This window comes from Limanda limanda, chromosome 2 (assembly GCF_963576545.1).
Source record: "Limanda limanda chromosome 2, fLimLim1.1, whole genome shotgun sequence".
NCBI classification, from domain to species: domain Eukaryota; kingdom Metazoa; phylum Chordata; class Actinopteri; order Pleuronectiformes; family Pleuronectidae; genus Limanda; species Limanda limanda.
In genome coordinates this window covers 7,969,678-7,987,115 of record NC_083637.1, presented here as the reverse complement: position 1 = coordinate 7,987,115, position 17,438 = coordinate 7,969,678, and the positions used below count along the sequence as shown (strand labels likewise).

The window sequence follows — 17,438 nt, the reverse complement described above, 5'->3', positions numbered from 1 at the left end:
ATATAGATGTATCACATTCCGTTACACCTCGGAGCTCGGAATTACCAAACCCCCGAGTCGGAATTACAAATCAGAAGGTTGAAGGAACATCACCAACACAACTTTGAGATGGCTACTTTTTTTTTTTTTTTATTAAGTTTTTCATACACGTAGTACTGTCCAACTACTGTGGACGTGTTACTTCGGGGTTAGAATGCGTAAAATGCTAATGCTTTCTTATGAAATAGTTTTGCTTACGATGGCCATTGTTCTCGACTTCCGACCAAATGTGAAACTGGAACGCTATCCTCTTTTGTGACGTCATTCCGAGGGCGGAGCTCTGAGGTGTAACTGAACGCACCAATAGCTGCAGATAGAAATTAGACAAAATATAACTTGGACCTAAAACACCTACGAAAAACTATTGCGATATCCGCCTTAGCCATAAAATAAGACAGTTAACCACAGAGGTTCATTCCTTTTCAGACGAGTTGTAGTCGATTTGACGGTAAACAACCAGGAGTCGTATCGTCCACTTTGAGGATTTGGAGAATTATCTCAATGCTTTGTACAATTTCAATGTTCTTTATTCAAAAACATCACCGTGGACAAAAGCCATAAATGTCGGTGTTGTCACAGGCTGTGTTCGACCGTATGCTGCAGTGTGAGTCCTGGGAAAGTGTGCGTGGGTTTTCCAGATGAATCTCTCGCCTTCGTGTTCATCTGTTTTCTTTTCATTCACTTGTTATTGTGCCTTCACTCCGTGTGTGTGTGTGTATTAATCCAGACTGATTAAATATCTGTTGGCTCAGACCCAAACAAAACAACACTTGATTTGTCCTGTTCTTCATCTTCTACATTATTTGTTTTCTGCAGCCTTTCTCTCTCACACACAGACACACAAACACACACACACACACAGTCCTGTCGACACCTTCGATGTGAGTGGTCATGTGGCGTGCAGTGGCCGTGGCTGTGCAGAGTGTGGTATGATCGTGGGAGAGGTGATGGCAGGAAGTGAAAGAAGTGATAAGAGACAAAGGAAACACAGCTCTACCTCCACATCTCTCTGGTGTGTTATATCCTGCATCACGCGCCCACACGTCTCAGTGACTATCACTGCTCCACCGAACGACCAGGACTTTATATCACAACCCTGCTGCTGCTGCACATTTCTCACTCACTGCTTCCACTTTTATATGTTTCTCACTCGCTTGTTTTACGAGATCTAGCGACGTCATACACACACGAAGACAAAAACGTGAGAAAGTGTGAGATGCGAGACCAAACACGCTGTAGACATATGATCTGTGTCATCAACTTTAAGATCAGTGTTTAGGAATCACAGCTGTTGTCATCTAGGACAAACACTTTAAGCCTTAAAGCTGCTGTAAACATTACTGTTATGTTGACGATGGATGAAAACACTGTTTACGATGAAACTGTTCACTTGTTGTTGTGAACACAGAAAAGCTTGATGACGACATTCCAGTTGTTTTACTTTCCAGTTCCCTCTCACTGCTTCATTTCCCACTGGTGCATCTAGAACCTTTACAGGCAGTCAGACGTTTCACTCAGGAGTTGGTGGTGGTGACGATGAACCGGATGAAGAAGCTAGACGACAATACAGCTCCCCAAATCATCTCCATAAACCCGGCCTCCTCCATGTTTGCAAATAGGACGTGGACCAAAAAAGGACAACACAATGAATATGATGATTTTGATGATTGACAGCTGAGACTGACTCACACTCCATGATCACAAAAGCACAAGATGGCAGCGCCTGAATCCAGGATGTTTGGAGTTAGTTTTTGGACATCGGGAGAAATTGGATTAGATTAGATTAGATTCAACTTTATTGTCATTGCACAGTACAAGTACCTATACAACAAAATGCAGTTTAGCTTCTAACCAGAAGTGCAACAAAAAAAAAGGTGGAAACTGATATCGTTATCCACATTTCATTGGTGGCGACCAAAACCGAGCTAAAAGGAAAGTGACTGTTGACCTTGCATCCTTCAGGTGGTCTGAAATATGACTTTAAATGAATATTAATGTTGATTTGTATGAGTTGGAGCTGTTCCTGGGTGACTGCAGTTTGACATTATCAATTCACAAAGGGATGATGCGTCACCGTTGGGTTCTTGTTTTTTTTCCACTTCCCCCAGGAAAGCTAGCAAGGTTTAATCCAATGGAGATAATGGCTTATCCAGGCTTCTGGAAACCGGGACATGATCTTTATAAGAGACAGAACACATATAGTCAAGAGGATACCTGTTTGAACACACTGTCCCTAAAAATACCTAGTTTTGAATCCTGCAGGATAATAAGTTCCATTCAGCTCCAGTGTATTCAGACGACAGCGAAAATTTGAAATGAATCCTTTAAAAACTTTATTTAATTGAAGAGGTTCAAACTGTAATTTCCTCCCTCTAACTTCCTTTATCACTGCATCTAATATCCTGTCTTTATTAGTCAAAGATGTTCATCTCATCCCCTCATAAACTCACATCTTTCAGTCTCCAACTTCATCTGCCGCCCTCACTTTGCACCCGCGGCAGACACACACACACACAGACACACAGTGCAGCACACTCTGCAACACACACAATGTACACACAGACTCATTAAGTGAACAGTTGTGAAATCTTGTGATCAGGGATTCTGCGCTTCAGTTCCCCTGCGGATCATACACAGTCTCCAACTACACACACACACACACACACACACACACACACACACACACACACACACACACACACACACACACACACACACACACACACACACACTGGGTGGTATGTGAACTTACGATATCATTTAATGGACTCACATGGTCCAAGTTAATCTGCTTTGCCTAAGTAGATGCCAAGTCATCCATGAAGATTTATTTCTATTTTTGATTACTCATATGATTGTGATTTGTCTGGAAACTTGTGGTGGTCTCAGTGTGTTGTTATCATCATTATCAGCAGCAGCAGCAGCAGCAAAACACAATCTCCTCAAACAAGATAACAACATGTCAGGCTTCATTATTGCACAGCTCATTATATCAGGTGAGCTGATATAATTGTCAGACTTTAACCAACAGTAACAGATAGATTGGGAAACACACACACGCGCGCGCGTACACAAACACACACACACACATACACACACACACACACACACACACACACTGTTTTTAATGAACATATTGAGCGAGCGGTATCATTCCTCTTATTCAAAACGGAGGGAAGTATTTTAATGAGAAACACATGACTGTACAATCCCAGTTAAGATGACACGACCTCATGCTTTAGCCACACACACACACACACACACACACACACACACATGCACACCATGCACACACACACTCCCCCACATGCACGATGGAAATTGTCAAACATCCCAAATTGTGAAATGAAAATGTGTTCCCGTCTGTTAGTTTATTTTTACAAGAGAAGAAACAGAAGGTCTCGGATTAAAAACAGTCGTTGTTAATGTGGTTATAATTGCATTATAGTATGAAAACAGGCATGTGATGTGAAACACAAGCAGCGTCCTGGGAACCAGACCGTGACCACACACACACACACACACACACACATGTGTTTTCATGGGTCAGTGCTGAGGACGTTACATAGACTTGCATTTATTTCCTGGAGACGAAGCCGAACCTTAACCCTAACTACTAAGTTTAAACCAATCGGAACCACTGACACAAAATCTGCTTCTAACCCCAACCTTAAACTAATCCTAACCCTAACCTAATCCCAAACTTAACCCAACCCCAAATGTAACCTGACCCCAACTTTAACCTAACTCCAACTTTGACCTAACCTCAAATGTAACTTAACCTTAACTTTGACCTAACTTCAAATTTAACCTGACCCCAACTTTTACCTAAAAACAACCTTGACCAAATCCAAAACTTAACCCAACCCCAAATGTAGCCTGACCCCTAACTTTAACCTAACTCCAACTTTGACCTAACCTCAAATGTAACTTAACCTTAACCTTGACCAAACCTCAACTTTAACCTAATAAAAACCTTAACCTAACCCCAACTTGATAATTGACCCAAACATCAACTTTTTCCCCATCGGAGACACAACCTTTGACCCTAATTAAACAAGATGGACCCCAGCTAGTTGAGTTTTAGTTTGACATTTTGTCCCCAAACGTTGTCTATGACAGAATCACACACACACAGTTGTTCGCAGTAGAAACTCAGACCATGGCCCAGAAACACAGACACACACAATGAGATGGATAAAAATAGAGAGAACAGGGAACAAAAGCCAGAGACAGCTGAAGCCCTGTGTGATTGTTCTCCACCACTGATCTGTCTGGTTCTCATTGCTCGTCTGTGAGTTCAAAACCCCCTTTGTTTCTGTTAAATGTTAAATTTACACAATCTCACACACAGACACAGACACACACACACAAAGAGAGATTGTGTTTCCATAATCGATAAAATGCCACAGTCTGTTTGGCTCAAGCTGCCTTTTTCCGTGCTTGTGCAGTATTTAAAATAAATGTAAAATCCTAAAGGAAATCACCAAAAGTATTTATTTTAGTATAAAAGACACCAAACGCCTTATTCAGCTGCAACATGCAAGTTGGAAGATATTAACAATACAAAAGGTGGAAAGGATGAATCCACACAGATTGACGGGATGTCTTTAGGGAGAATATCAGGGTCTTGTCAGTTTGAAGACATCCAGTTCTCATTTCATGCAAAGTCACAAATGTCCAAAGTGTTGGACTGACAGCCTGAGGTCCACGGTGCGGCCGACAGCGATCAGACACACTCCTCTGGCTTCAGAGCCTCCAGCGCTCTGAAGCCTCGGGCACTTTCTCTGTTGCTACATAACCAACCTGAGGGTTTTTGATTTTGCTGCCGGAGAAGTAAGTAGTAAGCAGTAGTTTCACGTACAAATCTGCTCTTTGGCAGGTTTTATATTGATGTTACACCGGGGTCTTCATCGGAATCTCTGATCGCTGCTGTCGACAGATGCTGAGCTTCACCAAACAGGCGACAGAGACAACTTTCAAATCCACTCAAAGACATATTTCCCCTGAAGTACAGACACAGACAGACACAGATGAATTGTTTCCTGATCCTCATGTGTTTTTTTTTTCTTTCTGAGAAGAGAAGCGCTTTAATCAATATCACATTGTGGAGCAGAATCCCCTGAAACCAAGACTGACGCCACGATAGCCACAAAGCTCCTCTCCTCCCCCTCCCCCCCTCTAACCCAATCACTCCCAGCCTCCCTCCTCTCCTCCGTCAGATGTGGTCCGGGTAAGAAACAGAAGGAGGAAAACATCCTTGTCGTTTGTTCTCCTTTCCACTCGTTATCACACAGCCCTGTTGTGTCTTGTTCTTTTCACAGGGAAAAACCACATTTACGCAGGAGTTGATCTTCAATTAATCTAACGGAGGGAGGGGGGGGGGTGGAAGCAAGTGACTTTAAAAGATCAAGAATGTTGCTGGTTTTTTTTCACAAGGAGTTTGCAGAGTGAGAGGAAACCGGGGGAAAAGTCCCGACTCGAGACGTGGAAAACTGTGACCTTGCACTTTGGATCCTGCAACATATTGACGAGATTAAACGAGACGAGAAAAACCGAGGAGAGAGAGGGGAAACAGAACGAGGGAGATGGTAGGAGTCGAAATACCAAAACAGGCTGATTAAGCCAGAGGGGGGGGCAGAAGGGATTTCTTCAGATGAAAGAAAGGAGGAGAGAGAGGAACAGTGTGAAGCTTGTTTCTGTTTCACATATCAAACACAAAGAGAAGTGAGTCAGTCTCAGCTGTCAGACTTTTCAATTAAATAGAATTAAACTCAGATAATAACAATCGTTCAGATGCAGATGAATAACACGGGTTAGAGAGACGGTAATTGCTTTCGCTTCTGGGGAGCTGTCATGTCGTCAATCTTCAGAAACAGTCCACGGTTGTTCCTCTGACTTTTACTCTTAGCGCCACCATGAGGTAGACAGAAGAGGGAGAGCAACAAAATATTTCTACAGACGTGTTTGTGTTCATTTCTGGATGAATTGTTTGTCGTCATGTTGAACATATTGTAAACTTTTGGTGTTTCCGTCAGTAAACAGTTTACTTTACAAGCATCTGCATGTTAGTGTAATTGTCTTTATGTCACTGCATTAGCATTCACTTCAAACTGCTCTACTGCTGCAAACCATTTGTCTGTTTGCTTTGTTCCTACAGAGTTCGTGGTTTTCGAAAGTTTATTAACATCTGACGTTTTGCTTCGCACCGACTCAGCAGAGGTGTCTCTGAGTTCGAAAATAAAACTGATGAACGGAAAAGCAGCACATCTGCCCACTAGGGTGAAGAAAAGGTCCGAAAGGAAAGCACTCACTTGCTGATTTCCATAAAACCTACATGCAAGGGCGTTAAACTATTTCCATGAATCATACCTGAAACCCACAACTGATGATTCAACTGTGTGAGTGCGACTTTCCCTTCATTTTATCAAGATATGAGGCTACTCATGAATAAACATTGTCAAGTAACAAAGATCTTTACTCACATCGGCAGCGGCTGAGTTTCAGTGTTAAGTAGAAGAAAAACTTTCTGGAAACTTTCTTTTCCTTGTGACTTGACTGCATCGCATCATTCCTGCAGTTTCCTCAGCTTCATCCTGCTGATCTCCTGCTCGACCACATCCCAGAGAAGTTCAACTGGGTTCAGCCTGTGAAGTTCCTCATGAAACCAGATTGAAAACACCATCAAATGGTGGTTTATTGTTATTAAGGTCCTGATATGCGCCAGGAAAACCATTTCCAACTCCATCACACCACCAGCAGCAGCAGCAACAAAACAGGTTGGTTCCATAGATTGAATATTAAGTCGACTTGACGGCTTCCAAAGAAGAAGCCAAAACCATCTGTATTGCCCCCTGGTGGCTGGCAGCGGTATATTTCATAAACCCTGCATGTTAGCAGATGGGACATGGATCAGAACACATTAAATATTTTTTTATCTACAAGATGTTTTCTGTCGTTGTAGGCAGTGGTGGGAAGTAACAAAGTACAAATACTTCGTTCCTGTACTTAAGTAGATTTTTCACATATCTGTACTTTACTTGAGTATTTATTTTCCTGAGTACTTTTTACTTTTACTCGTTACATTTGAACACCAATTTCTGTACTTTCTACTTCTTACATTCTCAAAACTGTCTCGTTACTTGAGCAGCAGAGGTTAGCGCAACACAGGCTTTACGCACTAGTCCATTACTATTTGAGATATATAATATATATATATATTATATATATAGTATTTATTTTTGTATCATTTTTTTTTCTCAAAGAACAGTGCAACAGTTCCGTTTAAAGACATTATGGCGGAACGTAACAGAAAACGCAACAGGAAGTCGCCAATCTTTGATATTACACGTTCGATCATATCAACTTTTAAATTACATCTTAGACCTACTATAAAAAGCACTTTGCATTTTTAATTTGCATTTGATACTAAATGTCAACACCAGATACTTTTGATACTTAAGTACATTTAATATGAGCTACTTTAAGACTTTTACTCAAGTCATTTTCTGACGGGTGACTTCTATTTTTACCGAAGTCACTTTCAGGTAAGATATCTGTACTTTTACTCAAGTATGGCTTTCAAGTACTTTATACACCACTGGTTGTAGGTAGTTTTTATCACTCTGATGTATGTTCCGGTGTGCATGTGTCTGATATGTTTGATTTTAATTCGTTATTTGATGCTGTTAAACACGGTGGAATGTCATGATTGACAGGTGAGACTGACTCGGGGTTGGTCAAGAGCATGTAACCGCGAGACAGCTGGTTCTCACTCAAAATAACTATTCCAGAACATAGAGGAGGTGGAATCGCCAACTCTCTGAGGGACACATCTGCAGCCTGAGCAGAAAATATGATTCATCAAACAATTCTCTGATTCCCAGTAGTTAAGCTTCCAGTTTTCGCCTTCTGTTGTGACCCATTCACCTGAATCCTTTACGTGTTCTTCATTCTGAGCTGATTTACTGCTCAGCACACTTGTACAGAGTTGTTATCTGAGTTTCTGCCGACTCCCACAGGTTCCCCTCCGATCTCTCTCATCACGGAGCTGCTGCTCACTGGAGTTTTCACTCAGCATTCTGAGTGAAAGCTCCAGAGGCTGATCAGCAGTTTCAGAAACACTCACATCGCAGTGATTGCACTTGATGTGAATCTGAGTTTCTGATGTGCATCTGCATGATTTTGTACGTCGCACTGCTGCCACATGATTGGCTACGACTGCTGAAAGATTCTGAGATTTGGAAAAGCTGGTCAGGAAACTTGTGTCAGAGAATTGAAAGTTTTCTCTGTGTTTTATCTCAACTTATGCTGCTCTATAGTCTTTAACATCTTTGTTAAACTTATTGACTCTTCCACTGGCCTGAATTAAATCATAGTCTTGATGAGGTATTTGTGCATTTCCTCAAATGTAATACTAGACGGACTTCTGCTTGAGGGATGGACGTAGACATGCAGCACAGACAAACACATTATTAGAGAAGAGACATTCCTCAGATGGTTGATGGATCTGGCAACCTGGCTGCTTGGCAAGACTGCCTCCTGTGTGTGTGTGTGTGTGTGTGTGTGTGTGTGTGTGTGTGTGTGTGTGTGTGTGTGTGTGTGTGTGTGTGTGTGTGTGTGTGTGTGTGTGTGTGTGTGTGTGTGTGTGTGTGTGTGTGTGTGTGTGTGTGTGTGTGTGTGTGTGTGTGTGTGTGTGGTGTGTGTGTGTGTCTAGCTGGCAGCACTACACTCACTCCGATGTTACGCTCTTATTCAACATCTGTCCACTTGGAGAAGGACCCAACATGTCTCCGCACACTGGAACTCAGAGCCTGTTGCTTTCCAGGAAGAAGAATCTACTGCTCCAGTCATTAACTCAAAACATCTCCAATGAGACACATTATTCTGATACAGGAAAATCCCTGTACAGATGATAAATTAAATGAAATAAAGGAGTAAATTACAGGAAAACTAGACACGAAACTACAATGTGCAGATGCTTCCAAGAGAGTTTTACTGTCATTTTCTATAGCAACAAACCTGCAGCTATATTATAGTTTATGGATAATAATTAAAGTTCTCAGACCACTTTCTTTTTCCCAAAACAATCATGTGTAGGTTTGTTCGGCCTTGTTTGAGATCCACTGTTTATTATTTTAATCTGCAAGTAAAATAAAACCACTCAGAAGAAGTTTAAATAGAACAAAACTATTTCTCCAAACACCAACAAAGGTCCTTTTCTTTAAAATATGAATACAAAGTTGAAGGAAAAAGTCAGATTCTGTATAAAGTTTGTTACACAACCACGTGGAGATTCCTAAAGTTTGACCCCGCCCACAATGAGCGCTCAAACCGGCTATTGGTTGACCGCCGGGAGGCCCCGCCCACTGGAGGAGTTTAAAGAATAGAAAGTCACCGACTCGGACACAGAGAGTTTACCCGGAGGAGGAGAGAGGAGAGGCGGCCACGAAGCTGCGTCTGCACCGGGGTCCTGCTGTGAGCTGGAGGAACTTCTTCATGGAGCTTTGAACTCTTCCTCCACGATGCGGACTCACAGCGGCTCATCCAACCCGCTCACCGGCCCCTGGGCCCCGGGTCCCCGGGCTGCAGCCGCCGCGGTCACCTGCCTGCTGGCGGCCGGGATGCTGGTCGTCTCTGTCGGGGACGTGAGCAGCGGAGAGCCGGGGGGTCCTCCGGGGGGTCCTCCGGCTGCTGGAGCAGGGAACGGAAGGGCTTTCTCGGCCTATTTCAGGAAGCTGACCCGGGAGAGGAGAGCGATCAGCGGGCCCCGGAGGAGGAGCGTGACCCCCGGGCCCGTGGAGCCTCTGACACCCGCTGACCTCTTCGTAGCGGTGAAGACCACCGGGAGGAATCACCGGCAGAGACTGGACCTGCTGCTGGAGACATGGATCTCCACACACATGCACCAGGTGGGTCTGCTCACCTGAAGCTACACATCATTCTATTCCCACAAGAAAAACAAAGAAAGTTAGTTAAAATAAGAGGAAAAACTCAAAACTCAATCTCATCTTCCTAATAAATAAACAAAAACGTTTAAAAACAAGATCAAACGTGACTTGTTGCTGCAGGATTCATTTAATGCTACAAACCAAATCAGCTTTAGTCTTTTATCATGTTATAATGTGCAGAAATTAGGAAAATCAACAGGCTCTCAGATCATTTTCGTCATTTTATCAGCATCTAATGAAGGGAAATGTGTCACTAATCATAATTTAGTAGGTGGGTCTCTCACCAGGTGGGTCTGCACACCTGAAGCTACACATCATTCTATTCCCACAAGAAAAACAAAGAAAGTTAGTTTAAATAAGAGGAAAAACAATCTCAACTTCCTAATAAATAAACAAAAACAAGATTCAGACGTTACTTGTTGCTGCAGGATTCATTTAATGCTACAAACCAAATCAGCTTTGGTCTTTAATCATGTTATAATGTGCAGAAATTAGGAAAATCAACAGGCTCTCGATAATTTTCTTCATTTTATCAGCATCCCATGAAGGGAAATGTGTCACTAATCATCATTTATTAGACACTTTCCCCTCAGATCTCAGCAGCACACAGTCCGGCCTCATGCAGAGAGTTGACCTGTGTCCCCGGCTCCTCTGCACAGGGGAAGTAGCATCTTCTAAATGTTGTAAACCCCCCTGAGAGGTGGCCGGCTCCTCGGGCTCTTTGATCAGCCGGTCGTAAAAGCAAGAGGAGGAGGACTTTGTAATGTGTGAGAAGGAGATCTGAGATCTGAGGGCTGACAGGCCGACCACACTGCTGCTGGTGTAATGCACGACATGGGGCATGGGGGGGGAAAGACTCCGAGGGATGAATGGACCCTGGATCTCCGTTGGATTGATTTGCTTCCAGACCACAAGTAATTCGTAGTTTGGCGCTACTGCAATGTCGAAGCTTTGAACTTAGAGGAAGTTGGATTTCAAAGTGTTTTTGTGGTGTGAAAGTAGAGTTGTGTCTTTCCATTCGCTGCAACTTTCCACATTTCATCTTTGACACCACTGCAGTTATTTTTAAAATGTGCATTTCTTTGCAGATGATGACATACTATATTTCATACATCAGTCTTATCGGTATGTGACAAGTTTTCAGAAAAGAGGGTGATGTCTTTAAATATCGATTTTCAGCTGGGTTAAAACCAAAACCTAAAATGTAATGGTATATCACAGATGAGGAAGAAAACAAAACAATGAGCTCACGCAAAAGCTAAAAACTATGATTTTTGCTTTGGAAAATTACTGTTGCTGGTTCATTTTCAACCTGAATTCTTCTTCCCCAACTGATCATGTCAGAGAGAGATTTCCCAGGTCAGGGATTAAAACGTGCGTCACGGGTTATAGCGATGAGTTATTACATGACTGCTGCAGTTGAAAGGGAGACGCTGGTGGAGTCACAGATAAATACTGGAGATCAAACGAGATGAAGAGACAGCTTGTTGGTCCGAGTCTCAGCGGAGAGCGAGTCACAGGGGAACACATGGAACTGTGGTGAAGCTGGTGAGCTGTGGTGAAGCTGCACCCAGCGCCGGGATTCCCACTTCGCCCTCCGAGTCAGAGGCACGAGTCCAAGTTGCATGTGTGTGTGTCTGTGCATATGGAAAATCAGCTGGTGTGCGTTTGTGTGACACATTCCTGAATCGGCTCTCACGGTCAGGTGTGTGTAACTCTACCTGTTTCCCAGACACACCTCTATACTGTAAGACTGCTGAGTAATGGGAATACAACAGACACACAGACACACACACAAACACACACTTTCTCACAGTGCCACCTTCACAGACACTGGTGCCCTGGGAACTCAGCAGATTTCTCATGGGAAGTGGAAATGTGTCTGATCACAAGAGTAAAGACACACACACACACACACACTTACATCTAAGTACACACAAACACACACACACACCACTTTCTCCTGCCTCAGTGGTCGTGGTTGTTGTCATTTCCTGTGTTGTAAAGCTTGAATCCTGCCCCCCCCCCCCCTTCTCAAAACCACATTTTCCCTCCCTGTCCCCCCCACCACCACCCCAGCTCAGCACACACACCACTATCACAGACACACAGTCAAACACTCGTACAGACGCAGGAGCCGAGCGTCTCGAGGGGCTTAAGAGGCTCAGCGTGAAAAAAAAAGAGACTGACAAAAACACACAGCTGGCTGGACTCTCTCTCTCTCTCTCTACCCCTCTCTCTCTCTTTCTCTCTCTCTCGGCCACAGGCAGCGATGGTGATCCCTCTGTGTTTGCACCAAAGATTTATTGTTGAGTTTGTGTTGCATGGAAAGCGAGGTGGAAAGTGGAATCTGTCTCATACTGGTCTGTTCGGTCAGTGCAGTTCATACTGGGAAGTCTGAGAGAGTTTGTTGTGTCTGGTTTGCTGGATTTGAAATGGAACAAAGACCTGCGGTGTTTTAAATTGGATGAACTCAGTAGTTCATCGTTAGAGAAGTAGTCCCCTCATGAAACCATCTTGGAATCCACTAGATTCTCTTATTTATTTGGATCAGCACCAAATGATCAGCCCCCTGTGGAAGAAATGAAACAGGGTCTTTCTTGGCCCAGGTCCCATCCTTCCACCAAGTTCCCTGGAAGTCCATTCATAAGACTTTGAGTCATCCTGCTGACAAACAAATGAAGTTTTAACAAGTCCCAAAACTGGTTTATGACTAAATACTTGCATTGACACGACATCTCCATCAGCCTCGGGTTTGGTTTGAGTTCAAATGGAGAATATTTTATGCTAAACATCAGCATGTTGTGGTTTTTATGCCAAAGTTTAGCATTTAGCTGCTAACTGAGGCCTGATATTTTACAGTTAAACCATAAACTTTCATATAAATACCTTTTGAAAACAGTTTTATGTAAAATGTACACATAATTTCCCCTGTTTTTGCAGTTTGTTCAGTAAAACAGAAGTTTTCATATCTGCAAACACACAGATTTGTCTACAAAAGGCTCATTTTCCAGCCGACCAGTAAATCTGTTGAGCTCTGCAGGCCATGTGCACCCAGTGTGTGTGTGTGTGTGTGTGTGTTTACATCCTGTGGAAAGCTGCGGGGTCTACATGGCTTCCTGAGTGCGCAGCGACCCTTGACCTCCTCACTCATCACATCAGTACTGTGCACACGCAGCCACAGGCCTGTGACCAGCTGCTCGGCTGCAGATACACCAGCGTGTTACCTTTTGTTCTGGCCTTCACCCAAAATCATCACGGCCCGGCGCTGCCGTGTGGCGTGCCCCCCCCGAGGGAACGGGTGGAGTCTCACCTGAGATCATAAACACAGTCACCCGTGAACAATGCTGGTGGAGCAGCGGGAGCGTCTGTGTGATGGTGTTTGTGTTTCTCTGCTGCTTTCGTGAAACGTGCCCAGAATAACATGAACCCTGCGTGTGTTGTTTTTCCACAGACGTACGTGTTCACTGACGGAGAGGATGAGGAGCTGAGGAAGAGAATGGGTCAGTACACACACACACACACACACACACACACGTACACACACACACACACAGAGCAGTTCTGCTGAGTATCAGCAACAGTGTTATCTGCAGTGCGAGAGGCAGGAAAGCAGAAACCAGAACGCTGACTGAGCAACATTATGTTTCCATGAAGTGCAGGAAGTCACTTCAGTTTAATCAACAGGGTTTTTCCCTCGTTTGTCGTATAGAAAAGCTTCACTTTCAATGAAGTATTCTTCTCATTATCGGACACGTTTGTGCAGAAGAGGATTAGGGTCGTGCATAAGAAACTAAACGAGGGGAGGATTTTGTTTTTCTCTGCACGTCGAGAATAAAGTCAAATTAATCAGAGGAGTGAATTATTTTTGCTTTTGAAGAAGTCGACGTCTGTGTTTCATCTTTTCAGGCTTCAATCATGTTTTTGTGATTTATCTTCAAGTTCACATATCTTTTGAAGACATTTACAGATTTCTCTACACATTTGCAAATCTCAATACACACACAACACATTTACTGATTTCTGACTTGTTTGACTTCCTTTTCTAAACGCAAAATGAAAGAGATATAATTTTTGTATCCACTACCATCATAATGCTTTTATAATTAGTTTATGAATAAATACTTGTCAATAGATAACTAATGACAATCCCATCGACCCTAGCTGCAACCAACCATTTTCTCAAAGTTCTTCTTTTCTTGTGTAATTCTCACACTCACTGTGTCACGCCTGGTTTTCCTCTTTTTGTTGATCATCAGGTTCTCACCTGATCAACACCAACTGCTCAGCCGCCCACAGTCGTCAGGCCCTCTCCTGTAAAATGGCTCAGGAGTACGACACTTTCATTCACTCTGGAAAGAAGTAAGACACAATCCAGACCGAAACCCACGTGCTTTATTACTCCAAGAGGGTTTTATTAACTCTGAGTGTTGCAGGTGGTTCTGTCACGTCGACGACGACAACTACGTGAACGTCGGCTCCCTCCTGAGACTCCTGTCGCAGTTCGCTCACACGGAGGACGTGTACATCGGCCGGCCGAGCCTGGAACGACCCATAGAGGCCACGGAGAAGCTGGGCACCGCTGAGATGGTAAATAATGGTGATTCTCCCTTCAGCCACCCAGGCTGCTTCGTGCTGTTCGTTCAGAGAGAGCAGAGATCACATTCACAGCCTCTCGTCTTCTTGCATAATGGAAAATAAGCTACGTGTCTAGAAAACCTAAGTCGTGATTAAAGGAACATCAGCGAGCTCTTGAACCGTCCTTCACCGAGAGCACTGGTGCCAAAGCTAATGCAGAGATAGACTTTAATTGATGGTGTGTGTGTGTGTGTGTTTGCAGAAGCAGGTGCGTTTCTGGTTCGCCACCGGGGGAGCCGGGTTCTGTCTGAGTCGCGGCCTTGCTCTGAAGATGAAACCCTGGGCAAGGTAAACACTTTGCTTTTCAAACGCATAATCAAACTCACTCTTTCTCTCAGCTGCTTAATGCTGGTGCTCTGATTGTTACTGCTTCGAGGAAAATGTGATGTGCTCTTTGTTTTTGTATTGATTTTAAAATCAAATAGCAAGGATTTACTATAACTTATAAACAAAAGTAGATGCTGTAAATAAAGCTGATTATTGTTATTATTATATTTCTGTAGTGATGGCACTTTCATGTCGACTGCCGAGCACATTCGCCTCCCAGACGACTGCACCGTTGGTTACATCGTGGAAGCGCTGCTCGGCGTGAGTCTCGTCCGCTCAGCGCTGTTCCACTCCCACCTGGAGAACCTGGGACTGGTGTCAGACATACACAACCAGGTACACACACACACACACAAATACACACACACACACAGACAGCCCTTCCCCAGATTTATAATCTCTGCCTCTACAAACCCTTTGAGTCATGTTTCTTGTTGTTCTCTCATCAGGTGACTCTCAGCTACGGCACAGTGGAAAACAACAGAAACACTGTGAATGTGAAAAGAGCTTTCTCAGTTAGTGAAGACCCTACAAGGTAAAGTGTGTGTGTGTGTGTGTGTGTGTGTGTGTGTGTGTGTGTGTGTGTGTGTGTGTGTGTGTGTGTGTGTGTGTGTGTGTGTGTGTGTGTGTGTGTGTGTGTGTGTGTGTGTGTGTGTGTGTGTGTGTGTGTGTGTGTGTGTGTGTGTGTGTGTGTGTGTGTGTGTGTGTGTGTGTGTGTGTGTGTGTGTGTGTGTGTGTGTGTGTGTGTGTGTTCGTTCCTGTACTTCTATCTTTGTGAGGACCAGTTTAGGTATAGACCCTATTGGAGGACATTTTTGGAAAGTGACCGGTCCTCACTTTTGTTGGTCAAGACTTTGTTTTAGGGTAAAGGTTTACTAATTTAAGAGATCCTATTGTGTTTTCATTCAACCAACAGCTGCGTAGATTTGTTGCAAAGATTGAAACATTTATTTTTTCTATTGGACATTTTCACATTTCAGTTTCACAGTGACAGATTTGTTTGTCCTCCTGTCTGGTCTCCAGTTTTCACTTTTGACTCTTTGGCTCGGTCCAATGCTTGATGTTGATGCTCACAGACCCAGAGGCCTCGGTTCTCTTTGAAAAGAGTCCGTCTGTGACGCTGAGTCAAACACAAAAGGTCGACTTCATTGTGAACAGTAGAACGACCATGAAACATCTCTGAGAGCGAATAAGTTCCCGCTGACATTACAGGAAAACCAAACAATACAGAGGATAAAACACAAACCGATCTTATCCGAGGTCTTCCTGACATTAAGCAGACTTTTTTTTTTATTTGTCCCCCTTCTCTTCCCTTCTTTCTTTCTCGTGTCATTGTGTATTGAATTGTGATAATTGAGCTGATGGCAGCGTCCCCCCGAGGGTGGAAGGTTGGCGGAGGATAATGAAATGAGCTTCAGAGTTGTCGTGGATTGTTTCAGGAAGAAAAACTACATTAAATAAGAAAGAGTTTGTTGTATTGTTTAATGTTTACAGTCGTACGGCTGCTCAGCAAAGTGTGTGTCAGGAAAAGCTTTAGATTTAAAGCGTGTACGACACTTCGCCTTTATGTAAGCTCTCCTGATTGTGTATGTTTTTACTACTATGACATGCTTCCTGGCTTTGTTCATTGTGTGCATGTGTGTGAGTGTGTGCGTGCACGTGTGACTGTGTGCACGTCTAATTGTACTCCCCAGTTTTATTTTGAAATCCCCAGTATGTGGCTTCCAGGCATTGTGACCCTCGTTTCCCTCTCTCTCTCAGGTTCAGGTCTGTCCATTGTCTGTTGTACCCAGACACTCCTTGGTGCCCCGGCCCCTGGCGACTCCCACAGCCGCCGTCCACAGACGGAGGGATGGACTGACGGCGGGAGAAGAAGTAAAGTCTGGGAACAAAAAGATAAAAGACAAGAGAAGTCCCTGTGCTCCTCTGACTCAGAAGAATCTCATGTCCCACAGAGGGCTGAATTAGTTTGACCCGTGGACTTCGACCCTGTGAATTGCGACCTGGTGTTTCCTGACTCTAAAGTGTTTATGGTCTGAACGATGCTCAACTCGGCTCCAGACGTGGATCTGAACCTGCCACCTCCTCTTTCCCCTCTAATGGCCACATTCAGCTTCAGTTCTTTTCGGTCTCAGTTCTCATTTGTCACCTTCAGCTGAACTCGACTCAGTTGTGCATTGAGCGTAAAGCTGATGTTATCATGTAATATTGAGGCCAAAGGCTCGTTCGTGCTCAGCGTTGGATACGCAAACGGACGGAGTATCACGGGAAATCGAGAAATGTCAACAATACTGGAACTTTTTAGGAGAGAGTTGTTAAGAGACCACAGGCACCTATGGTTATGATGTTACTTTGATTGTGCAAATGGACAAACTGCTGCTTTTGCCACTTTCTTAACTTTATCATGTCCACAGCCACAATGTTTATTGTTGTCCGAAAACTCTCTACTCTGTACTGCCCTCTAGTGGAGGTATTGTTTAACAA

General features: G+C 43.7%; 1 protein-coding gene across 1 annotated transcript; it reads left to right on the top strand.

Annotated features, from left to right (window-relative positions):
• Positions 1-9,563: 9,563 nt before the first annotated feature.
• Positions 9,564-16,815, top strand: LOC133016043 (beta-1,3-N-acetylglucosaminyltransferase lunatic fringe-like). The gene is made up of 8 exons (XM_061083349.1): positions 9,564-9,950; positions 13,444-13,492; positions 14,249-14,351; positions 14,426-14,579; positions 14,830-14,915; positions 15,131-15,290; positions 15,404-15,489; positions 16,716-16,815. The coding sequence occupies exons 1-8, from the start codon at positions 9,564-9,566 to the stop codon at positions 16,813-16,815; spliced, it is 1,125 nt and encodes a 374-aa protein (XP_060939332.1).
• Positions 16,816-17,438: the final 623 nt, after the last annotated feature.

What these genes read in the sequence shown, in the direction of transcription:
- LOC133016043 (XM_061083349.1), top strand. Translation starts at nt 9,564, where the DNA reads ATGCGGACTCACAGCGGCTCATCCAACCCGCTCACCGGCCCCTGGGCC. An exon ending in GGAGCTGAGGAAGAGAATGG is followed by an intron (nt 13,493 to 14,248) that starts GTCAGTACACAC and finishes GTTGATCATCAG; the next exon opens with GTTCTCACCTGATCAACACC. An exon ending in TGTCAGACATACACAACCAG is followed by an intron (nt 15,291 to 15,403) that starts GTACACACACAC and finishes TTCTCTCATCAG; the next exon opens with GTGACTCTCAGCTACGGCAC.